The sequence below is a fragment of the Dermacentor silvarum genome, chromosome 6, assembly GCF_013339745.2.
Source record: "Dermacentor silvarum isolate Dsil-2018 chromosome 6, BIME_Dsil_1.4, whole genome shotgun sequence".
Lineage (NCBI taxonomy): Eukaryota > Metazoa > Arthropoda > Arachnida > Ixodida > Ixodidae > Dermacentor > Dermacentor silvarum.
This window is the reverse complement of record NC_051159.1, coordinates 62,327,058-62,352,966: the sequence shown is the minus strand read 5'-3', so window position 1 is coordinate 62,352,966 and position 25,909 is coordinate 62,327,058. Positions and strand designations below refer to the sequence as shown.

General features: G+C 48.7%; 1 protein-coding gene across 2 annotated transcripts in view; it reads left to right on the top strand.

Annotated features, from left to right (window-relative positions):
• LOC119455525 (uncharacterized) overlaps positions 1-25,909 on the top strand; it is a 131,350-nt gene that overhangs the window by 74,739 nt on the left and 30,702 nt on the right. The window contains exons 1-2 of one of the 2 annotated variants that reach the window (XM_037716927.2): positions 13,090-13,515; positions 22,244-22,393. In XM_037716927.2, coding sequence (XP_037572855.1) covers positions 13,458-13,515; positions 22,244-22,393 — 208 coding nt within the window. In that variant the 5' untranslated portion in view covers positions 13,090-13,457. Of the gene's footprint in view, positions 1-13,089; positions 13,516-22,243; positions 22,394-25,909 lie in introns of those variants that run through there. The other variant, XM_037716925.2, reaches the window with a different exon arrangement.

Below are 25,909 nucleotides of genomic sequence, written 5' to 3'. Positions count from 1 at the left end.
AGCTGGCGGCAAGAATATGATTAAAGCACTTCCACACCGTTTCCGCAGTGCATCTTAGATCATATGCTGGGTGTATGTGTGGAGCGTTCTAGTTAATTTTGAGAAGTATATAAGGCGGTAAGCAGTCTAATGCTCAAGGTGTCTCAGGAGGATATAACAGCGTTAAGCTCAACATCGCTTCCCGAAGACTTCATTGCTTCGTACAGTATGGTACTTATACTGTGTAGAGTGAAACCACGTTGAAAAGTTTCCTAGGCGACACGTGGTAAAAGAATTTAATGATCCAAGAAACGTAACATCCGATAATGCTTGCGCAAGCACCAATGAAGAGGAGAAAGATACTCTCACCCAAAACATTCTTCAAGTTGAATTAGGAAGCCAATAAACTATTGAAAACCCTCTCTGTAAAGCTCGTTATCACTGCCTTATGGTTAGGTACGGCGCTTAACACAATTTTGGAGTTCGTAGCCGTGAAGTTGCTCAATAAAATGTGTAATTTCCATCCGGCGCTTGGATCAAATGTTCGATACTAACGTACTCTTTTAGAGCACTCAAGGCTCTTTTTTAGTTTTGCAGCTTTGTAAATCGAAGTAACGGCCCAAGATATCGCAGGCCACAAGACAGCGTTCGGCAAAATGGGTGTGGGTGACCCCTTGTGCTTTCGTTTACCTCCTCTTTGGCATTGGGCTTCATCCTGAGCTGTGTTCAGATAGGCGACGGACGACGATGGTAGGTTCTGCAAAGTGACCGTTTTCAGCGACTACGAGCGGCGGTCAACATAGGCGCTGCCGCGTCGGTGATGCGTCGTCGTAGGTTTTGCGTGTAGCAACCGGGGAGTACAGATGGGTAACGCACATAATCCTATGGAAATTAAACAACGGGACTTTTGTTTCAGAACGTAAGGGCCGGGAAAATGTAACAAGCAGGAATGCATCAACAACGTTCAGCACTATATATATATATATATATATATATATATATATATATATATATATATGACCGCGAAGAAAGGGAACCGAGGGGACCGATTTTTATTAATATCACAAGAAGCCAACAAACAATGACACCAAGGACAACATAGGGGAAATTACTTGTACTTACTAATTAAATTAAAGAAAAAAATGTCGCAGTTTCGCCCGAAAGGCGAAGCATCAATTGCAATAGCAAATTGGTAGAGAGCTATTCGGAGTAGGGATAGTAGAGTAGTTTTATCGGCCGCATAAACTTGGACACATTCGCTTTCTAACTGAATTGACAAGCGTGGTGTCATCGCGCACAGCAAACATGAATATATCACACTGAATGACCGCAGACAACGACTGTCAAAACGCTGGCGCGGCCGCTGCAGCGGGCGAAGAATCGTGCGGTCTATCGCTTCAACGGAAACTGAGCGGCGAATGGACAGCGCATAAAGGTCAGAGCCGTGTGGAGACACGGCCGGGCTCGACTTGCGCGCGCGCTCGCTCGCTTCTGAAGAAGCGAGTGCGCGCGCCAGTCGAGCCCGGCCGTGGTGGAGATATAGAGACGGTGCAGGCGACGGCCACCACAGCCAGTGCAAGCGTATTTGTTGGCAGAGTAGAAGCTGCTCCCCCCGTCCCTCCCGCGCTGCCTCCCCGCTTTTTTTTTTTTTTTTTTGCTTTCGCGTGGGAGGTTGCGTTGCCAGTTCTCCTTGCGCTGGGTTGCAAGATAAGCATTTGGTGCCGTAGCTCAGCGTCGCCCCGCCTCCCTCCCCCCCATACCCCCACGGCCTTTTGGGCGACAATCGCGTTTGCTTTCCGCCGTGCGTTGGCTCTCCGTGATAGCGCGCGTCCCTCGCGCGCTGCGCGCTTTTACTCGCGCATACGGCGCGCGGCGACGATTTTATCGCCCTTGGAATCTATATGGAACCTCACGGTGACGGCGACGGCAGAAATCCCGTTGAAGTGTCGCAACTATCGCAATAATTATAAATTAATGGAAATGAAAACGGATGAAAAAACAACTGTCCGCAGGTGGGAAACGATCCCACGTCTTCGCATTACGCATGCGATGCTCTCACCATTGAGCTACCGCGGAGCCGTTTTCCCATCCGCTTTCTGCGGTAGTTGTGTTGTAGAACTAGAACTAACCCTGGGAGTGTTAGCCAGCGCCAACACTCGCAAACCTAGGGGCGGGTGTGGAACATCTTTTCTGCCGCAGGCGTCACGAGCACGTGATCTTTTTGGGTGATATGGCATATATATATAGTGCGAAGAGGACTCTAATGGGTCAGCTTCTAGTTGAAACTTCAAGGCACAATGGGGCGCTGTTTACTTTGTATTTGCCAACAGCTTCGGAAGTGCAACTTCCTTCGGCAGGGCCATATTGGCATGGGAGCTTCCTGGTTGCAGCGGCAGTAATGTACATCATGTTGAGGCTCTCTCTCTCTCTCTCTCTCTCTCTCTCTATATATATATATATATATATATATATATATATATATATATATATATGGAAATGAGTTTCAGCGTAACACCTTTATGCCACAGCCGGAATGACAACCTCTAAAAAAAGCCAGCGCAAGATGGACATAAAAAACAAAAACAAAGGCAGAAAACAGAGCTCCGCTTGTACTCGAAATCAAATGTAAAACGCTTGGTTTCACTCCGGGCACAGAAGTTGGCTCGGTCTCTTAACACGGAGCACCGCACAAAGGACTAGCCCAAGCGGCTCGTCAGATATCGAAGAAGAGGCCTCGCACAACCAGGGCTCCTTTCTTCGCCTTGTTTTTTTTTCTTTTCCCCTTCGTTTTTTCCTCCGCTTCCGGCGCAACCGCATAATTGGTCTCCCGCAGGACAAGAGGAGCGAAAGAAGAAAGCAGAAAAAGAAGGCGCGTGAAAAAAAGCCCGCACAGTTGAGAGAGCACGACCGGCTCGCACGCTGCCGCTAGCGCGACATAAAATCGAAACCACCAGCAGCAGCAGCAGTAGCAGCAGCACCGAGAAGACGAGAGGGGTCGACTTCCTGAGAGGAGCGGTGTCCGCGCGGTGACGAGTGGAGTGAGACCGAGATGGCGCGAAGAGGGGGGAGGGGGGGGGGTGGCTTCGTAGAGAAAAATGAAGGAGGTGTTGGGAGGCGCCGCGATCGAAGCAAGTGCAGAAGCGGGAGGGAAAAGCTCGGCTGCGCGGCCAACCCTGCGCGGCGGTGGCGTCTTCCGCTTTGGCCGCGCCGCTTCCGCGCTGTGCGGAACCGGAAGAAGGCGCAGTCCGGAAGAAGCGAAGAGCTCGCTGGAGAGCGTCCCGCGCGTCTCTTCTTCCAGAGGCAGCGGCGGTTCCGCGTTGCATCGATCCGCGACTCCTCCACTCCACGCTCCCTTCCCTGTCCACTCGAGAAGCTGCTGCGCGCGCCAGGCGGCTGCCCGCGTTGGTTTTTCCCCCGCGCTGCGAAGGCCGCAGTCAGCGCGCTCCCTCGCGCGGCTCTGTTTCGAACTACCGGGTGTTTCAGCGAACACTTTCAAAATTTTTTTTTCAAGGATGCGTGTGGCAGATAGCACAATTCTAGTTCGTGAGCTGGTCTACTCGAAGAGGCGGACATTACTTGCTCAAAAAAATAGAAATGCGTAATCCGCTAATTAAAAAAAATCACGAATTAAGTTTGTAACTAATTGTTTGCCCATATTGCAATATACAAATTCTAGCCGTGGAGTTCGCAAGGCGGATCCACTTGGAACAAATTCTCAGAATGGCACCGGTTTGGAGGGATTAATTCCCGAACTTCGCGGAGAAATGCGTTGGCGTTCCAGTTACTTTCTTAACAAAGCGTCGTTTTATGCATTGAAGCGCAAAAGGAACTCGAACGTCGATGCATTTCTCCGCAAAGTGTTCGCTGAAACACTTTGCTTTCTTGATTCTCTCCCGCCACGTTTTCTTTAAGTAATCTTGCTGGCAATAAACGCTCGTCTTTCGCTGGTCGACGTCTTATCGCTCGTTTTCGCTGCGGCCTAGCCCGCACATGTAACACGTGCTAGAACACGTGCTCTCTTGCATAGCTCGGACTTTTCTCGCCCTAGTTCTGAAACCCGCGGATGCTTACAATGCGCCCAGAATTCAGCTATAACCCGGTCCGTTGATTAATCAGATAGATAGAAACAACATAGAAAGAGATAGAAAGAGAGTGAGTAATATTCTTAAGCGAACTGATTGGCTTCTACGACAACAGGACGAGCGCTTCAGCTAACGTCATTTACCCTGCACAAAGAAGAGAGACAGAGAGAGAGGAGGGAAAGAGGGTATCTCACGTGGCTGGACTCTAGGATAAACTGCTACCACCATATCGCAAGCACGTATGGTGACACGACAGCACTGATATGTGGCACCAGAGCTCTCTCGACAGTTCGTTTATGCACCATTTTGTTGCGAGGTTTGTCTCGGAGAGGACCTTTTGTGAATTGTGGAGGTTCCTTACGCCCTCCACCATTCATCATTTCGAGAGCGTGAGCCGTTGCCATGCGATACCACACTGGCGCTCTGCAGTCTCTTCGTGCAGGCAATAACCTTCAGATTGCTCTCAGTCGAAGCTGTTCCAACTTTGCGTGTACGTAGATCGATCGGTCGGGGGCGGTTAGAAAAAAAAAATAAAGGGAGAAAGAGAACAGAAATGACTTCTGGCTGTTGAACACTTTAGGTCCAATGTCGCAACGTCCCATATTGGGTATCCGCTCGCAGTGGCGTCGTAATTTTTTCTTTCTTTTTTTTTTTTTTCTTTTTTGTCATTTCGTTCACTGCCAGTTGTTGCACAGGGAATCGAGGCGGCGTGAGGGATTGTGCGCCTGTGCGGCTTCGTGCTACTCTTAGTTCCTTTTTTTTTTTTCTCTCTTGTTGTCTTCTCCTTTTCTCTTTCTCTTTGTGCATCCCTTCTCGCCTCGCTTTGTCCCCAATCGCGTTCATTCAGCGATGAAAGCCCGCCCAGCGCAGTGAGCTTCTGCGGCGCGCCGCGCTCTCCTTGGCTGCACACGCGCCCGGCTCTTCAAAAGTGGGCCGCCTCGAGCGGTGAATCTCGCGCACGTGGCCGTGTTTGCCCGAAAAGAGAAATGTGGTAGCCCTGAACTGGCCATGCCCTGATGCGGGTATAGCGCGTCAGCTGCGTGCTGGCGGTGGCATCCGCGACGCAGAACCCGCATCTGTGCCGACGCGATGCATATATCGCTGCCGCGGAGTTGTAGCTGCGGCCGGGTTCGAGCTGTGCGTAAAGTTTTTGTTTTCTCTTTCTTTTTTTCCCCCCTCGAGGGCTATTTCTAAGGTTACTGCTACCTTAACTAAAGACTGGAACTCGGGAGGGCACCGCACAGGCCGGAATGAAGCGCAGGAAGATGAAAATGAAAAGTTAAAGAGAGACAGTGAACAACAGAGCACGTGCTTGATCGCGTATTTCCCCTCTAGCATTCGCCCGTGGGTGTGAGACCGTGGCATAATTCATTCAACAGACGCCGAGCTTAGGGGGTTAGGGCATGTTTTTACAGCCGGTTAGGCCGTCAAATCGTTTTGAGTAATCGTAGAGAGGTCAATGCACTTGTGTAGAACACACTCCTGAGGGCCAGAGCAGCGTATACCAAAGCTTGAGTCGACCACCAAGTCGAGATAAGTCAATGGAAATTGCAGATGTAGTCACGCAACCTCGCATCCAGCCGAGTTTCTGCCGCATGTCATCTACAGATATAGGCAGCGCAGTCCTGAGAACGTGGTTTGCGCGTTCTAGAGAAGTGTGTTGACCTCTGTGCATAATTTGGGCTTTAACCGGTGGCGTTTCGTTTTGACTCTATGACGCACTACGCAACCGACTGCAGGACAAGATCGTGTGCATTTGATTATCATGCTGACTACGTGTGTTGCGTGCTGTACGAACGGACATCATTCTTTTATAATGTAAAGGCTTGGGGGTTGCCCCAGGGAGATTTCCCGGAGCAAGCAATCAGAGGAAGGGTGATTTGTCCGAGCGTGAAAGTGGGAGCTTCTCTGAGCGTCTTGGCGCTGTGTAGATCGTTTGGTTGTACGTCTCTAGCATTCAAATAAGAGTTCAGATAGCAGTTCAGATAGGAGTCAGATCGCAACGGACGAGAGACCGTGAAATCACAAGTGCCATAATTAGTCTGCCATGGTGGCGCGGTGAGGTCACGTGACGCTACGCGTTATCTAGGACTGATGATGTGCCACCGTGGCAGATTATGAACCGAAATGTAATGAGGATAAAAAAAAATTGTTGAACGAAGCTCGGAAGGAAATCTCACGACAAACCTGTGACTGTTTTACAGCGGAGCAGTGCTTTATGTCTAACCATGAAAACGCACACACACACACACACACACACACACACACACACACACACACACACACACACACACACACACACACACACACACACACACACACACACACACACACACACACACACACACACACACACACACACACACACACACACACACACACACACACACACACACACACACACACACACACACACACACACACACACACACACACACACACACACACACACACACACACACACACACACACACACACACACACACACACACACCACACACAACACACACACACACACACACACACACACACACACACACACACACACACACACACACACACACACACACACACACACACACACACACACACACACCTTCTTTAAATCGCAGAGACGGCAAAACAGATAGTGAGCCGACTCCAGAGCGTTGTGGGGCGCATATGGCGAAGTATTCTCGACAGGGAAGCTCTGATATAGACGTCTGCGAGTGGGCGCAGGTCTAGAAGATACGAACGTTATCGGGGTGATCGCCCTAGTAACTCTCTCAGCTTCTATGACGCCCTCTTATTCCATATCAGGGCTGTCCTGCAGCCATCAAACACCGGACTAATTAATTGTTCAATGAGGATCTTCATTCTCTCTTTGGGTTGCCGGAATGTACGACATTCTCAGCTGCGTGATGATGATGATGACGTCAAACTGCAATTACCTGGCGTGGACTTAGTGCCTCCTCCTTCTTTTTTTTAATTTAAGAAACCAATGTGCATAAATCGTATCCTGGAGGGCCAGATACTGTTTCTTGAGACGAAACGATTCTGTAACCCTTCAAACTGCCCTCTTTTGAGAAATGGTTCGTTACATGCATGCGCCTAAGAAGGAACCGCGTGGCCTGGGATCGAAAACAGATGGCAAATGCTTTTCTGGGCCGGTATTTTGGATCGATGCCTATCCGATGATAATGCCTTTTCGCGCTTGGTCAGTGGTCAGAGCGACGGTCCGCTCACGTTATCAACGGGATCAGCCAGCTGTGAGCGGGGGATGATAAGACTAGTATAGAATAAAGCATAACGCATCGCTACAAAATACCGGCCCTGCTTACGTGAGCGTCGTGCATTTGCGAGAACGTCATCCGATTGGCGATTCAAACTAAGAAAGCAGAAAGGGAACGAATCTCAAGGGCAGACGATTTGCCCTCTTTGAACAACAACAAGAAAAAAAAATGCAGATCCTGCGTACATCTTCGAATCTGTGCGAAGCGAAACTTTCGTGAAGTGGTTAATCCGATGCTATACGTTTGCCCATTTCATTCCCCCCACCCCAAAAAGTTCGTAAATTCTATTCATAAGGAGGACTGCGCTGTCGGAATGCCCGACTTTACTAGTCGTGGTTCGCCCTAAGCCCCTGTGTTATAGAATATGTTGTTGTTGGTCGAATTCCCGCATTACTCGAAACTATAGCCGAACTTTACCGCGAAGCCGTGCCTGCTGGGAAGGGTAGAACGGAAGGTACGATGCATGGCGACCGCATCGTTATTCCCGACATTTGCACTTACTCGACAGCCTCGGAAACAGCTTGGAGGAAAAGGGAACAACCTTCTCGAAGTTTAATGCTGCACTTTGCTGTCTTCCGCTCGTGATCTATGGCTGCCCGGCATTCCGAGAAGATCGCTTCTGCTCACTCAAAGTACACTCAAAGCCTGCACGAGCTCCGCTGACGTTATCCCTTTTTAAAATTTTTCTCTAGGGCGCTTTTGTCTTCTATATTCCTTCGCTCAGCTTTTCGCTGCGAAGTGAGAACTACTTGAACGTTGCATATGCCAGAGAACGCGTCGTCGCATCTGGTGAGTCGCTGCGGGCCTGAAAAAAAAAAAAAAGCCAAAGCATTCAATAACGTCGAGGTCATGAGGCTACGCCCAGCTGATAGCAGTAATGCGTCGGAGAAGAGCGGGAGTCGGAAAGGAGTGTGAAGGAACTTAAAACAAAAGGTCGCGTAAAAGAAAGGGTCTTCGGCCGAGCACAGCGGCATTTCGGCCTGGCACTGCGGCTGCGTACGTGCTGCGTCGGTCGCACTGTCGGTAAAGGCCAGGCCGTACTTTCGAACGAAACATTCGGCTATGCCATAGAAAACAGAGCACCTTCGAAACAGAAGGTACCAGTTGAGTGAGTGACCTATTTGGATGAAATTTTCGAAATGTCGGAAACTATTTTCGCCGGCTTGTCCGCAAACATGGTAACAATAACGATAGCATGAGGTGATATCACGAGGTAATATCAATAACGATAACACGAGCTTGTATGAAAAACGCTGCGGCAATGAAACACATTTGTTGAATTGAATTCTGGCGTTTTACGTGCCAATACCACGATTTGATTATGAGGCACGCCGTAGTGGGGGACTCCGGATTAATTTTGACCACCAGGGGATCGTTAACGTGTCACCAATGCGCGGGACATGGGCGTTTCTGCTATTTCGCCCCCTTCGAAATGCGGTTGCTGCGGCCGGGATTTGATCCCGCGACCTCGTGATTAGCAGCGCAACCCCATAGCGTCTAAGTCACCGCTGCGGGTGAAACGCATCTGTGCTTAACAGTCAATGTGTGTGTATATGGAACGTGTCTATAGATTCACCTGCCTCGGTAGCACATTGGCTATGTCGTTCTGCTGCTGAACGTGATGTCACGGGTTCGATTTCCAGTCGCGGCTGCTGCGTTCACGTGGGGGGCTAAACGCAAAAAAAAAAAGAAAAAAAAAAAGCGCTGTTGTATTTAGGTGCACGTTAAAGAACCTTAAGGGGCTTCACCACAAGGCCTGCCACGGAGGGTTAGTTCCTGACAAGGGGAGCTTTCGACAGGCTTGAATGCGCAGCAGTCGTAGTTTCTTTAGATACTTCCTCTGTTTTATTTCCTAAAAGATTTGTTCTGTTCAGAAACGCAAGGCGCGGGGAGGTTTTGAAGCACTGAGTTTGTGCTCTTGCGCTTTTTTAACCTAGCTCTACTAGCAGGTCCTCTCTCCGGTGGTCAAGTTGACGACCTCCTCTCCCTCGGGTCCTCCTTCTTGGTAGCTCGCCGTTTTCGTCTGCTCCGTAGAGGTGAGACGCTCTCTCTGGGATGAAGGGGATTATCTCGTCACGGGAAAAGCACTGGGGCTTGCTTCCCACATTGGAGAGATACAGATTCCAGGAAGATCATAACCTGCCGATGACTCCTGCGGGGAACTTGTGGAAGTGTCGGAACTTTGTCGGGTGGTCGAGTTGACGACCTCCTCTCCCTCGGGTCCTCCTCCTTGGTAGCTCGCCGTTTTCGTCTGCTCCGTAGAGGTCAGAGGCTCTCTCGGGGATGAAAGAGGATTATCTCGTCATGGGAAAGGCGCTCGAGCTTGATTCCCACATTTGACAGGTGCAGTTCCAAGCCGATCATAACAGCATGGAGAATCAAGCCGTACAAGATAAACTAAACATAGATAAACTTGGTGCTCGGTATACAACGACGCCATCAGGTTTTGCTTGACGTTACTACAGCGACCGTGTATAGTGATGGCGTCACGAGATGTCGCCGCGATCTGCGCTGCGATTGCTGTCCGTGTCTCCGATACCGCGGTAATAAGCTAACGGTAGTGCGCATGCGTCAAGATAAACTAATTATTCAAACTAAGACGAAATCGGGCGAACTGACATCGTAACGCGTGATGCTTTATTTCCAATAGACGTTCAAGCACGTACGCATGTGTTATGGTGCGAGGGAGAACACGTGTTCTTCTGGAAGCAAGAGGTGTGACGTTTCCGCGTATTTGCTAAGACGAATACGAAGTTTTCGTCTTAGCAATAGAGGAGTTCGAGCCCGTAATGTGCACGATACCCAGTATTTACAATATAGCGTTTCGAGGGTTGCTTCATATCTTCAAATGCACAAAGGAAAATGCTCGGAAAGTGGTCGCGCGGCCGTTCCTTATAGCACGGGGCCTTCAGCCAAGTTGTGGCGATAATAAGTTTTGTGCAGAGAATGGCGATTTTATCCGGGCGTGCCTGCGCGGGCAGCCTGAAGAGAAGTACAAAGCGAGGAGGCTGGCTGTCTCTAGAACGCATACATCGAATTAAATTTTGTTTACAGACATAGGAGACCGAACAAATAGAACTATATAAGACGCGAGAAGCGACTATTTACATAGAGAGAGAAACGAAGAGCGATAGGTAGGGCCGTCAACGAAGGACGTGCCCGGTTGGTTACCCTACACTATAGGGGAGGAAGAATATATATATATATATATATATATATATATATATATATATATAAGAGGGAAATATTAAAAAAGAAGAAGAAAGAGGCCGTCATTGTGAACACACTCGCAAAGAAATGTTCGCTATATAAGCTGTCGCAAGCGTTCGACCAGACCAGTCGCCTTCAAAAAGCGCAATGGGGCTTTTGTGGCCTTCTGCACGCAAGAATGCATAGACCATGGTCCCAGGACCTTTTCCACTGAGAGCGGTCTATTATCCAATCGGCTGAGTGTGGCATGTAGAGCACATCGTTGAGCGTCAAATGATGGGCAGTGGCACAGAAGGTGCTCTATATTGCCTTGCCGCGGACGCACAAATTACACGCGGCGCTGTTGGCCAAACCTAGAAGCAATGAATTGGCATTCGTAAATGCGACGCAACACAGTTGTTTCGCGACGGGAGAGTCCGGTTGGCAAGTCGCAAGTTGGGATCGAGATAATATAAATGTGAGTTGGTTAAACTCGGTGGATTCTATCGTAGAAGTGTGATGTGGCGGGCAAGTGATTGAAGTTGTCGCGGAGCGTCCGTTCCCGAAAGTGGTGTAGGCACCCGCTGATGTTTTATTGCGATAGCAATTATATGGACACTCAAAAGCAGATTTCTGCCGTCGGCGTCGTCGTCGCCGTCGCCGTGAGGTTCCGTATGACGTCAATAGAGATGAAATCGTCGCCGATGATGATAAGTGGTTCTTGAGGGAAAGGGAAAGGTTGGCGCTATCTTCTGCAGCCCTTGAGGGAGCACGGCTCAGCGCCAGATGATGATGATAAGTGGTTCTTGAGGGAAAGGGAAAGGTTGGCGCTATCTTCTGCAGCCCTTGAGACCCGAACGCTTTATCTGCGAGTGAAAGGGCGCGAGGGGCGCGCGCTTTCACGGGGAGTGAACGCACGGCGGAGAACAAACACGCGTTCTGCGCCGTGCTCGCTTAAGGGCTGCAGAAGTAGGCGTCTCTTTCCTCCTTTACAATCACCATATATGTAGAGCAAACGCGCCTTCTTCCGACGCGCGAGAGGCCGTGGGGGAGGGGGGGGAGGGAAGGGAGGCGACGTTTAGCTGCGGCACCAAGTGCCTATTTATATCAGAGGCTCCGGCAACAGTCACCAACGCCGCACGCATTTTGAGTGAACGCGGGCAAAACGCCGACGGCGTCGACAACAGTTCTGCGTGTTGCCGGTGCTGCTGCATGTCCAAATTTATACAGCTGATAAAGCTAATATCATTACTCCGTATAGCTCTCTACAAATTTTCTATCGCAATTGATGCTTCGCCTTTCAGGTGAAACTGCGACAATTTTTTTGATAAGCCGAGCGCGCAGCTTTATCTGCACTTTCGTTACCGACAGTTCCGCAGCGGCTCGGCAATCATTGAAATAGAATGTCGTGCCCTTTCTCGAGCGCTTGGTGGTGAGCGTGCCTTATTTCGTATGCACTAGCTGCTCGTGTAACCCATGACGTATAGGGCAAACTGCAGAGTTTGTTGGGCGGATTTCGAATCGCGGAGAGTGGCCGAACGATTTCGTGGCTGCTGGAGCACGTAATCGATTGCACATCAGGGAGCCGCAAGTACTGCTGCTGTCGACGTTGTAATATGAGAGAACTGCGAAGAGACTGTGTCCGCTGGAACAACACACTGTTCCGGTAGAGCTGTTGAAATTGTGGAACCGTCCGTGTAAATGTGTATGCAGTCGGCTTACAACTCGTTTAGGAGAAGCAGAGACAACTGCTTCAGGACTAGCGGTGACAAGTCTGCCTTCTTAACAATCTCAGGAACTGAGAGGCACAGGTGAGGTTGCCGGAGAAATCGCAATGTAGATATTGGGCATATCGCGGGATTGAACCCAGTTGCTATCGAGCCATAGTGTCTCGTCACAATACGACTATACAGAGATTCGTAGAAACATCCGTGGTACCTGAGTAGCAACCAGAAGTACACAAACCAGAAAACTTTGTTTAACATCCCTGCCCCCCCCCCCCCCCTCCATTTCTCTCCATCTCTTTCTCTAGGGGGTTAGAACAACGGATCCGAATCCGCTCACAATAAGCGGAATTGGACACCTTGCCCTTGAGATATATACTATAAAAATATACGTTCACGGAGAGTGTGAACAAAAGAGCCGCCTATTTGTAAGAAATCCTCCTCGGGTCACAGCAGTTGGTATACAGCAGCAGCATGTGCAGCCGCACCTCTCTCTCCCGTACGCCCCTTCCCCGTTCCTTCCAAGCATTTATATTTTTCCCCGCCCTTGACGTCTCTCTTGAAAGATCGGCGTTGTGCCGTAAGACGGATACCCTTGCATCGACAAAAGAATATAGTCAAAACTAGACGTGCTGTAGACGCGCGCCACGCTGCTGCTGCAGGCCCGCGGAAACAATCGACACATGCGATGTTTTTCTCACTTTCATAGCGGCGCGCGGCTCTCGACTTCGTCTTTCTCTTTGTCTTCTTTTTCGCTCTCCCTCCTAGTTCGCAACGTGCGCGCGAGAACGTACACCTGCGCATGAAGCAGCAGCAGCAGCAGCAGGCGCAGCAGCATCGCGCGAAAAGTTTGGCGTCGCCGATCCACGGATCTCGACGCGACGAACCTGTAGCCGCCCTCGGCGTCGCAACCTCACTCTCCCCAACCCCGACCGCCTTCCCTCTTCAAAGCCAGAGAACGCCTCTCCCGTTAGTTCGAGCCCAGAGTGTGCTTCGGCTTAGCTCGCCATCTTCAAGCCGCCGCCGCCGCCTGCTTGGCATGCCGACGCGATCCGACTGCAAACGTTGCTCCCACGTCGACATGTGGACGACGAAGCCCGTGTCTTGAGCATTCGTGTACCCGTATTCCCGTGAAACGGGTCCCCGAGGCTTGTCACACGGTACGCGAGTTGCGTCTCGTCACCTGCGTCGTCGTGTTTGCCGGCCCAGCGATGAGCCTCGGGCCTCCTGCGATGATGCACAATGCACCACAGCAAGGATGCGCGAAAGGTCTGTTGCACCTCTCTACCCGTCCTGTTAAGCTCGCTTGCCTGCAACGCGGTGTTCACACGCTGAGACGCGCGCACCGCCCTCTTTCAGAAGTTGCGTTCATGTCGCCGTTTTCCTCCTTTCCTTCCTTCCTTCTCTCTCTCTTTCCTTGTTTACATGCCGCCGGGGCCGAGCGGCTGTGACGTTGCGCCGCTCAGTGGCGATGTCTCGGGTTCGCTTCCGTTCGTGCAGCGGCGGCCGTCGCATCCGGGGATACTAGCAGCACAGGGTTTCCTACAAAAAATTGCTAGAGGGGTCTCGGGCGCTGCGATCGTTAGTCTACCGTGGGAACGATAGCTATAGTACATGGATTTGTCTAATCTTCGTGCTATGTGGCTTCAGACGTTCTTGTGACGTCATTTATTACGCTTTGTCGTTGTAAATTCCAAAGCAACCAAAGTTTTCGAAACACAGGAATGAGTCTCTCCGCGCATGTATAATCAATAGGAATTGTTGCATTTATAACTCAGTTTTTTGTTGAGAATGATCAATTTGCACTGTTGCGAAGCCGTTTGAAGGCAAAAAGACAAATCTTTAGACAAATCCACGTACGCCCATCATCCCGATGCTTGCGGAACCGCCATGCTTGAAGCTCCGGTAGACACTACCTACATAGTTCTAGCAAGTTTTGTAGGAACTGTATATTAGGCAGGAACTTAAAAGCGCTCGTGCATGCAGGTTTCCTATTCATGTTAACTCCCAGACCACGTGTTGCCCATTTCCGCCGTATGTTTCGCTTTTATGTGGTCCGGCTTTAGGGGAGCGTTAAGGAAATGCCAGCAGCTCCATGATGCAGCCTGGGTGCTAGCATTGCCCTCGTAGATACCGAACTGTGTAACATGTGGTATCTGATTCGACTATCAATAAGATGGTAAATGTCTCGACCTGGACTAGAACGCATGCACTTCACAGCGTGAAGTAGACGCATCGACTGACTCCAGGTGACGGCACCCCAGAAACGTGTCGTAAATAGTTCCATGATGTGGTTGCCGTATCGGAAGGCTGCAGCCAGAGCTCATTCGATGCCTCCGATGAACGACGTCTCTCATTGCGTGAGAATATTGTTTGAAACGTACGAAGCTTCGTGTATCAATCATCGATTGTTTTTTTTTTTTTTTCACAATTGTTCAAGTCGAGCGCTCAAGACCATGGCTTCTGAACCAAACGTTCCAAGAAAGTATTCAATGCTCCGGTATCTGCGGGATCTCTGTGCGTATATGCCGTATTTACTCGTGTAACGCCCGCATGTTTTAAATTTTTTACCGGAAGCGGGCCCTACACGATCCAGGCTATTAGTCTCGAACTGCGCTCGGGCTGCTATGTAAATAAATGGTACCACTGCTGGCCGATTAGGAGGGCGGGCGCAATACACGAGTAAACACGGTACTTGATTTATATATGCAGGCAGGCGTCATACGCGCTATGATCCTTTCTTCGTTTCTCCGTTTGGTCATTTCACGCTGTCAGCTATAATGCCACACCTCAGGCAAGAGTCGATTGTATACACCGGAACACAGGTGCGTTTCGCTGCTAACAGATATGGCGAAATGACGACGACATACGTTCTGTAGTGGCAACGAGGAATATTATACCTGTGCTGACAGCGCAGGCTATATTAAGCTTTACCCAATGCGCGGTTCGTTACCTTGGGGACCACTTTGGCAATGGTCCATTGATGGAACTCATTGTCTACGGCTGGTTCGTCTCGTCTTGATTGTCTTCAACCCAGAAGACTTGATATCAAACGCTTCGGTGCGCTGCTGAAGGGCGTGGGGAGTGTGTAAACATTTTGAGTTGTAGCGAGTTACGTCTCGTTTGTGCACGCACCCTTCTCTCCCTCTCTCCCTTTATCTTTGTGCCATCCTTTTACAGCATTTCATTCCCTTGAGCCCATTTCCTCAACACAGGGTTGCAAGACCATATTTTACCGGCTAACCTCCCTGTGTTTCCCCACCCTTCTTCCTCCGCCTACATTAAAACACTGACAGTAATAGCGATTTATCATAGGGATAAAAGGAGGAAGACGAAATATTATTAATTCACTTCTGTCCGAACAGCTGTAACTGTGACTAGCATTCGTTTGCAAGCTGCGCTGTGAACATGATTTATTAGCACCTTTTGGTGACATTCTTGGCAAATTTCCTGCAAGCCTTGTCCTCACAACTTTGCCCTTCCCATTCCTGGCGGCATCGCGAATCATCGCTAAACTCAACACCGCCCTGTATTTAGAATAGGTAACTTTCGTGTATATATGACGACTTTCCTGTAAGAAATAATGCAAAACCGTTATGAGGGAGTCGAGAATGTGGTTGTATTCGAAAGTGCTTTAAGGGCCATAAGCACGAAAACAACGATATATATATATATATATATATATATATATATATATGCGGAGATGAAACGTCATGGGAAATCGAAAATAACACAACAAAAAAAGTTAGCAAGTAAAACGCTTCGAATTAGGTTTATCGCCGACACAGAAAGCATGCGGTCCCCGTCACAGTCCCCAGAAGTAGAGGCAATCAGAGCAACGTTGCAGGGTATCTACCATCCGGGAAAATCTGGATTTCCAAGGAATTAGTCTGTTCCGCAGATTTCAAGTAAAAGACAAAGGGCCCTCAAGATGGTTTAATTAAATTGGGGAAGTGGGGCTTACACTGGTTATCGCGAAGCTAGTGGTTAGCCAGATTGAAGCGCAGCTCTCAAAGGAACCTACGCAATTCGCAAATAATGGTGTCGTTTGATGGTTCTGTGAGTGTGAGCCTGGCCGGGTGGTTGGAATGGTTGTGAAACGCATGATTCAGTTAAGTCTGATGAGCATCCCACCTGCTGTAGTGCTTAGTGGTAGTAAGTAAAGAAAAATAAAAAAATACGGTCAAGCATCTTAACTTGGCAAGCTATATAAGCCACTATTCTTTTTTTCTCCTTGATCCTTAACCTCCAGTGCCACAGGCTGCCGGAGAATTTTCATAAAAACAATCAGGTAAAAGCTGGAAGAAAATCTAGGATTTCGAAAGTGCCAATGTAGTAGACGTCCTGCATTACTACAGAACCCTCTTAAACTCTTATGCGAGCCGGCCAACCATGATGTGAACGTGATTGTGAAGGTGGCATGCCTAAATTTTACTATTCCTTCATTATTCAAGAGAACATGGGAACAAGATGTGCTTGACATGGTACTCAAGCCCCTTGTAGAAGGGCGGCAATACATTGACAATACGAAGTAAAAAGTATATATGTTGCATAGCAGCTTAAGGTCAGAGACGTATACATATTTATTCGTTCTGATAAGCTCGATAAAGCAGTCCATTAGCTTGTCGCAGCACATATTACAAACTGCACATGAAGGTCAGTAATGTACAATAATGAATATTAACAGTTATATAGCAACACATATCACTAATATACTACAAAATAGCTAGTCACATGATACATACGGAAAAACTGCCATGCCGTGTTGTCTACGAAAATGAACACAGTACACACAATTGAGTTTGAGCTGTGGCACTTCAATTTCATACACCCGATAGCCTAACGCGTCGTAAATATTTATCGTGAACACAGAACAATTGACTTTCGTAGGCTTTTCATTGAACGTAATTATTAATTTTTAAGGTGCTAGAACTCACTTGCACAGGTATCTTCATAATCGCAATGTCATATGGCGAGCCATCTTAACATAAATATATATTGTCATATAAGTAGACACCGAAAACAATGCCAGTACAGGTAAAAACTGTAGTCAGGGATAAGTATCCCCGCTGCTCATAACGACTAATCACGTTACGTCTCACAAAAATATATATTATTGCGATAGCAGTTATATGGACACTCCAAGCGCATTTCTGGCGTCGCCGTCGCCGTGAGGTTCCGTATAAAGTCCAAAAATCGGCGCGCGGCGATAAAATCGTCGCCGCGCGCCGTACGCTGTGTGCGAGTTTTCAGAAAGCGTACGATGGTGAGCCGGCAATCGCGGCTCACTGTAGCGCACGCTAGGGAGAAGGCAGACCGGAAGCGCGCGGTCTTTTTTCGCGCGCGAGGCACGGGGGCGAGGTGATGGAGAGGGAGGGGAGGGTATGCGATCTGCTACATTGGCTCCTGCTCACAGCGCGGCCGCGCGGGCGCCGTATCTTGAAAGCGATCTGCGATGCTGGGTGAAAGTGCGCGCCCGCGCGGGCCTCATCTTCAAAGCGATTTGCGATGGGGACAAAGTGCATGCGCTGAGTGCCGGTAGCTTCGTATGCTCTGTGCTTTCGACGTTTAGTTCGCGTTGAAGCGATACCAGAGAGAGCGCGAAGGTCAGCTTGCCCGCTGCTGCTGGCGCGCTTTCTCACTCCGGCGTTTTCACAGCGATCGAGTTTCCGCGGTCGCCGAGCGAGATGTGTTCATGTTTACCTGTGCGCGCGTGACACCGTGTTTGCCTATTGAGTTAGTAAGCGAATGCTTACAACTTTATACGGCCCATTAAACTACTGCCCTGCATAGCTGTCTACTAATTTACTATCGCAGCCGATGCTTAGCCTTTCGGGCGAATCTGCGAGGTTTTTTTTTTTCTTTAGTACACCGAAGGATGAATGGAAGTTAGACTGACCCTCTGTGCGTGGCGATATATTAGAGCATTGAAAGATATATCGCAGTCTGCATCCCGTAATTCGCTTGCTTTTAGCCATGACAGAGGCCCTTTTCATGAACATTTGCGTTGCCAAGAACAATTTATCATCAGCTGGTCGCCTTGACTAATAACACGAGGACGAATCTCAAAGCTTTTCGTTCGTAACGGCTCTTTGCCATTGGCCAACCGCCTTCGCTATTAATTTACGAACGCTTCTAGCGAACGGCCTTTTTGTGAATACAGGCCACGCTCACTAAACACCATTGACAGAAATTTGTTCTTACGAAGCGTAAGAACTATATACTTCGTGAGACGGGATCTGGGGCCCTATTCACAGAAGTGTTTCGTGCGTAAGTGCTCTTAGGGGCCGTCCCCCTAACATGTCCACCATCAGGTTTGGCTGGAATTCACTCTTACGAAACAATCCTAGCGTAAAAAATGTATTTTGAATACCCTGATTCGCTGGCGCGCCACTCAAGAGCCCGTCGATGACGGCGGGAATTCCTGAGCTTTCGTTGCGTTCTTTCTGCATCATGATGCAGGGTACATGTAGGCGCTGCCATGTACGCGACGTAGTGCGTGGGCTGTACAATACGACAATGACGACAGCTGCACAGAATGTTATATTTGCGCAGCCACGTAAATATTCGCTTCCTCCTTTGCTCTAGCGCCAACTGTCACTGAATTGTCGTCGCGCCAGATTACATTCATGGTATACTTGAGATAGGACGCGCATAATCAAAGAATGAAGCAGCAAGGGCCCAATTCACAATGCTGTTTTGTTCGGGAGTGGCATTCATCGTTGGCGGCCGCCATTGTAAATGTATGTCCGCTATCGCGATTCCCTGAGATCTCTAACGTAAGAAGTTCCTCGTAAATACGGGCCCAGATGGGGGCTGCCGTTCCGAGGCCTATTTCTGGGTGCGGCTTTTTTTTTTTTTCTTTTTTCTTTTTTTCTTTTCTTTTTTTTTTTTTTTTTTTACAGAATGCCTGCGAACAGCTGTCGTGATGGCTTACAAATGACGCATGTGGCGCTTCGGTGAACAATATTTATTGTCAGGCATTTAGCCTCGTGTCCGATTTAAATCCTCCGTTTCGCGAGGGCGTAGGATGAGTGAACATTTCAGCAAACTCACGTTCGTGCTGCTTCACTTGAGTCTTCGAAATTCCAAGTTCGAAGCTGTAGGCAGTTTCGGGGTTCTTTTATGGTGTTATTTAAGGTACATGCATCTGTATGCCTCCGTCGAATTAACTCTCCACAACGACCTACATGAATTGCTCGTCTATCCCGATCTGAGAATATAGAACTACTGGGGTACATTATTCATCCTCAAGCTTATGCCATTCTAGTGCCATTCTAGTGATCAAGGCTGGGCAGAAAACATGATGTGGGCGACCTGTGTGCAGAAAGGCCAAACACAAAACACAATTTCAAAATATACCTGTTACTGCTTCTGGGTATGAGGTTGTTTGTGTTGGGAAGCCAGTCGCTTGACGACTCAGCTGTCGCGGCACAGAGAACGTTTCACACTTCAAACGGTTGCTTCTTACTTTTCATTGTACGTCATATCGTGCTTGCCGTATTCCATTGCAGTCAAGAATCCTTTCGCGCAAAAATATGATTGATAACTGCGTTCTCACGAAAACACTATGAAGGACGAGAAACGCGCGTCTGCTGCACGAGCAAGAAATAGTGGACCAGCTATAACACCTGCTCGCAGCGATGAAAGGCATGCCGTGGTTGCTCAGACTCTTAATAGATAGTCCTATTAATATATAGCTATAATAATATGAATACTTGCGAACGCAACTTTACGTCAAGTCACACATTACTTGTGCATATTTGCGTTTCTAGTAGGTGACGTACTATGTTGATGGCCGCGAGCGTAGGTGGTGCGCGGTGGCCTGTGGTTGCAGAAACATGTCACTTCGCTCGTTGGTGGTAAATAGGTTTAGATCTGCGACGCCTTTCATCTGATAAATACGTCATATTTTACGACGCAATAGTACAAGACTTAATTTTACATCGAATCACGTGGCGCGTGCCTAGTATTTTTCTCTTTTTCTTTCTTTCGTGCGACGCACTATTTTTTGGTCGCGGATGTGAACAGCGAGAGAAGTCTGTCTAGCCTTGCTGGCGTTGCCGGCTGTGTATTATACGGATTATAAATGCCAATAGAACAAGCGGAGAAACCGGTGACCTGTACAGCGAGATTTTCAACAATATCGGTTCCAGCGTCGACCGCACCGCGTGTCAGCGCCTTATAACGGCGAAAAGCGACCAGATAGTAAGCGCACGTTCGCAGAACACTCATCGGTGCATGCGTTCTCTGCGACGCTCTTCCCGTTAGAAAGGCACACGCCCTACTTTTGTTATCCGTGAGGCCCCGCCGTTCGCAGGAATTCATGACAATACCTCGCGCGTGCTGATAAACCCCTTTCTTTATTTCTTCCCTGGCGCATGCGCAGTGTCAGTTATAGGGGGAAAAAGAAAGGAAGGTCATCGCAGATGTCTCGTCTTACTTGGTCATGTGTTCGGCTTCACGCCGTTTTTTACAAGCGGGACCGAGCCGATAACTCCGCCAAGCCATGTGTTCTTCTGGAGTGAATGGCACAGTAGATGGCACCCTCACGGGCGTTTGCGTTGAGCGCCTAACCTAACCAAACGTAACCTAACCTAACCTAACTACGAGGCGCCGACCTTCAGAAGGGCCGGCGCTTGCGTGATATTGTTAACAATCTGGCTGATTGCACGTTGCGGTCCATTGCTAACCTCTAAGACTCCTTGTGTATTGTATTGCACATTACCCTCCATTTCTTTTTGAAGATAAACTCGGAAGCCTTAATTTAAAATATTCATCCTGGATGTGAAGTCTGGTGGATGTGGAACTGAGCGGAAGTGGTTTACTCGTATTATTTTCATCCGCTTTCGAGAAATTTGACGCTTGATTGATCTATACCTATTTGTTGTCACAGACGGCAGAAGCAGTAGCGGTCGTGGCGGAAGCAACCTTGAAGCGCGTTTCGAACTCCTCGAGTTTGCGTGAAAATCCTGAAGCCCCTCCATGCACGCGTCACCGCCCCTTGTGTGTCGAGGGGCTTGAGCAGCCGCAACATGGCAATGTACTACACGTACTTTCATCTTCATCGTCAACGATGAAGATGGAACTACGTTTAAGCAACGAAACGCCGTTTTTATCACAACAAGCACGAGGAAATGGTTACTTCTTCTACGTACAGGAAATGCAGCTTATGACATCTAACTGTGTATTTCAATTAGATTGCCTGTCACGTTCGTAACCTACCAGTACACCGTAAAAGTCAGCTCGAAAAGCGATTATGTCGCTTAGCTGTATTCGAGTCTCCGGAGGCGAATGGGAACACGTGAGTGGGGCGAGCGTGCGAATCTTTCCCTCTGGCAAGTGTGTAATCAACCCGCTGCGATAGCCGAGTTGCTATGGCGCTGTTCATATTCTGGAGGACCAGCGCTTAGAATATTAGAATAGACGCACTTGGAGCATTAGAATTGTGACTCTCGTGGCTCTGTACTCTGATCACGCATTTCGACTTGACTCGGTGACAGGCGTTGTGGAGATGAAACCGCAAGCCTGCAGCGAGCACCTGATGGGCCACACGCTTTCGATAAGCTTCCTGTGGGAGCTCACAAGTGCCATCTTATCTTCGCGCAGCTACTGGCTGATTATCTGTGCGCGATACGACGTCGCGTCAAGTTTCGTATGCCCCCCCCCCCCCCCCCCCCCCCTTGGCACGGCTTAAAGTTTCATAGTGCAAATTTATGGGATTCCGACTAATTTCAGTGTTATTTTTCTCGCTCTCTACGGTTCCCCGCACACATCTATAGTTTCGTTTTCACCCTGCTGTGCCGCTGATGTTCGAGTCAGCAGCGGCAGTGTCAACCGGTGCCGCCTTATCTCCGTAGACGATGAAAGCACAGGCGGCATCGGCCGTTGTGTGCGGCGGAGGTCTGCTGCTTTGTGTCCCCACACTGTGTTATCCCGCGCGTACGTGTCTGCGGTGTTATGGACGAGCCTGACCGCAGCTTCGCTGCCTCTGCAGGTTACCCGGTGGAATGGCCCCACTGGCAGAAGCTGCACGCCATCTTGGGCAAGAGGCCGGTGCCGCACTCGTGGAACAACTACTACGACGACGAGCGCACCTCCGAGAGCAGAATCAGCCGGACCGAGAATGGCAGTATGCATTACGACGGTGAGTGTGCCCGAAGCGCCCCCCCCCCCCTCTCTCTCTCTTTCTCTCTCTGATATGGCATGCTTGCCCGCAGTGATCGCTGTCAAATGGGAAGTGAGTTGATTGATTCATTGATTTATGGTTCGAGGGAGCTATGGTATGCACATAGTAAGCATAATATGCGCAGCACAGGCAAATAGAGTTGTGTTCTTGTAGTACAGTGTGCGGCTAGGAGACTTCTTGCGAGGGCAAGTCGTGTGACGGTCTCTAAAATGTACGTTCGCCGAAAATAAAAGCTCGAGACAAACAACGTGTTCGATGCCATACCGGGCGGGCCCCTGTGGTCACAGAAATAATGAAAATACATGTCACGTGCTTGAACACGGCGCAAAAAAGAGCACCGCTAGGATCATGTTCAGGCTAGCAAACTAGTGTTCACAAGCCATACTTTCATTCTTTTAGTGCAAAAAATGGTTGATTATTTGGTGCCGAAAATGAAGAAAAGCTCATTTTCTTTCGAATTTCGCGCAGACAAGTAATCGCTGACACTGCGACGTTACGTCGGAAATTTCAAGGTAGTTTCTCCTACTTGGAGCGTTTAGCCTCATGAACATTTTTCGATAATCCCCTATATCAAGCCTGCTGTTCTACATTCCGCTTTCTAGCGGAGTGTAGTTTTTTTTTTTTTTTTTCTCCGCAGAGTAAGAGCTAACTAGATCCTATAGTAGACGCTGTCAAAATTCATGACGTCATGGTGAGAACGTCTGGGCGTCTTCGACACCCGTCTTTCGTTCATGAATCTGTTGTGGCTTACCAACCCTCATGCCATGCTAAGGGAGGAGGAGGAAAGACAGAAGGCAGGGAGGTTAACGAGAATAACGTCCGGTTGGCTGCTATTTTTCCGGCACTTTACTATTGCAGATGCTCCTTCTTGTTTCCCATTTAATTAAACAAATACCACGTCTTTTCATTCTTTGTTTCTTCTTGCTTTTTTTTTTTGACCAACTGCGTTCTATAGTCGGTCACAATATAAGAGTTTCAAACAAGCTCCTCCCACAAAAAAAAAAAAAAAAAAAATGTAGCGCACCTGCCCTCCACTTCTGAAAGAGAACCGAGCCAGCTGGAGTCCGGTCACAGATTAATGATTTTGCTCTGCTAAACTAGATGCTAGGCTAATTGTAAAACAAAAGCTAGTTGTTTCGAGCTAAGAAGAAGCTAAGAAGAAGAGAAGAGATAGCTTAGAAGTGATATCAAGATCACCCATAAAATTTTACCTAGACGTTCATGTTTTACCCTGAAGCCAGGGCCACAGAGACTGCTCTGTACGGAGAAAACAGCTGTTTTAAGCATTTTAAACCGCTTGACGTCCTGCAAATAAGTGAACCTAATTGGCTGCCAAATCTGTGCGAATTGCGTCGGAATTGGACAGTGTACATACAACCCTGTAATTCTCAGTTTGTCATCGACGCTTAAAAAAAATGGGGGGGGGGGGGGGGGGGGAATGCTGGAGGGTAAATGACGTTCCGAAAGTGAAGACGGACCGCCGCCATCTTAGGAGGGGCGCGATTAAACATTATGTTCGAGTGAAGAAAAATAAACATCTTCACCCTGCCCACGAATTACTTACTGGTCGACGTGTTTCCTTGTGCTACAGGTTTTGGAATGCAGCTTGAATGTCTCGGCAAATTTTGTTAGATTTCAGGCCATCAATGTTCAGTCATATGTAATAAATTCGTCGGGAACAATCAGGTTTCGTTTTCTAAGTAGCGTACCATTTACATTACTAGAACAATTAGCACTTAATCTTTAAGAAGACGCCAACCGACAAGCCTCTATTTCAGAGGCGAAGTGGGGGCAGAAGGACCCCGGTACGGGGCAAGTTCTATCTTCAGCCCTGCTGGTAAGAAGCTGCGGGAGCTTTTAGTTACGGCAACCGACGCGCCGTCGAGTGGGCATTGCCATGCGGCCCTTACTCAACCTCGCCCCCGTCACGCATTCGAATCATTCTGACGCGTTCCTTATATTTTAAACGAATCTGTCTTGAAACAGTGCGGCTGTAGTCTCACCCATGCGCACACAATGGGGATGTACTGGCGTTCCTTCGAGGTGTCCGTTCTGTCCAGCGCCAATGCGGGGGGCAGACCGACATCACTTTCTTTGAGTAATCCCCGGGCTGCAAGCCGTTCGAGAACGCCATCGACGGTTTGTGGGTCTCCCTTCCAATCGGCCGCCATATTTGATCACCTGGACTCACGGACCGCATTTCCCCTCTCTCATTGCACTCGATCCGGAACACAGGCTCCATAATTACGTGCAGGAAAATTTTCGCAGCAAGACGTAGCGTAGGAAAACCATTGTTGAAAATTTTGGAGGACGCTTAAGCTTCGCCTTTAAGAGTGGAACGCGATAGCATTCAAAGATCCCAGGCTGCTTATCAGGCTTTTTTTTTTTTTTTTCACATATTCACATTACAATCCGACGCTATCACGTCTGTAGGTTGTGGTTAAGTCCTACTTTATGGTTTTTCTGACGGATTTTGCTTTTAGAAATTCAATTTTTGTTCACTAACGCCTTGCTCTACGCGAAGGGCCTGCCCGGTCGGGGTGGTTGGGATGATGGGTTCGGCCATGATTATTTCCGCCAACGATGCCGGCGCTTACGCCGACGCCGGATTTTCAGCGACACGGGGCCCTTAACGCTGTGGCGTTATTATATTTTGAAAGATTTCGTCACAGCACCATTATATTTCGAATCCGTGGTCCCTCTACTGTCGTGCTGCTCACTTACGAGCAAGTCTGACTTGTAAGCGCAACTCACTGACTGGCGACAGACTCTTCGACGTTCAACTGGCGATTCGCCAGCGCTATCGGTCCCGAGAATTGTTAATCGAGGCACCGATCAGGTGACCATCACGATGAGTGCAATAGTTATGTCTCACGGTTGCTTGGGCGGAGCGGCACAGAGCCATGTCACACCTGTCTGCAGCGCTGCAGTGTATCGGAGCTTCTTCACAGACAGGGGGCTTGCAAAAGAGACAGAAAAAAAAAAAAAAAAGAGTGAGCCGGCTATCTGTAACGAAGGCCGGAACTTTATCTCCACTATTGTCACAGTGCAATGCTCAGTCGCGAAAAAAAAAAAAAGAGTCAGACAAGAACAGAGAGTTCGTTTATTGCTCGGCCGCCATTGCTCTTCATTCTCTCAGCCTCCGCGGTAGCTTAGTGGCTATTATATGACGTTGCGCTATTGAGCTCGAGGTCGCCGGTTCTATCACTGACCGCATTTCGATGGGGCAGCCACACTCACTTTTCACCCTTCGTATCTTTTTAAATACCTTTTTCCCCTCGTGCAGGGTAGCAAACCGGGCTTTTTTGTGCTTGGTTAGCCTCGCTGCCTTTCCTTTGTTTCTTTCTATGTGGGCGAAATGCAAAAAACAAGGAAAAAGAAAAAAAAGAAGAAAGAAAGAAAGAAAGAAAGAAAGAAAGAAAGAAAGAAAGAAAGAAAGCTTTTCGTGTACTTTGATTTAGGTGCACGTTAAGA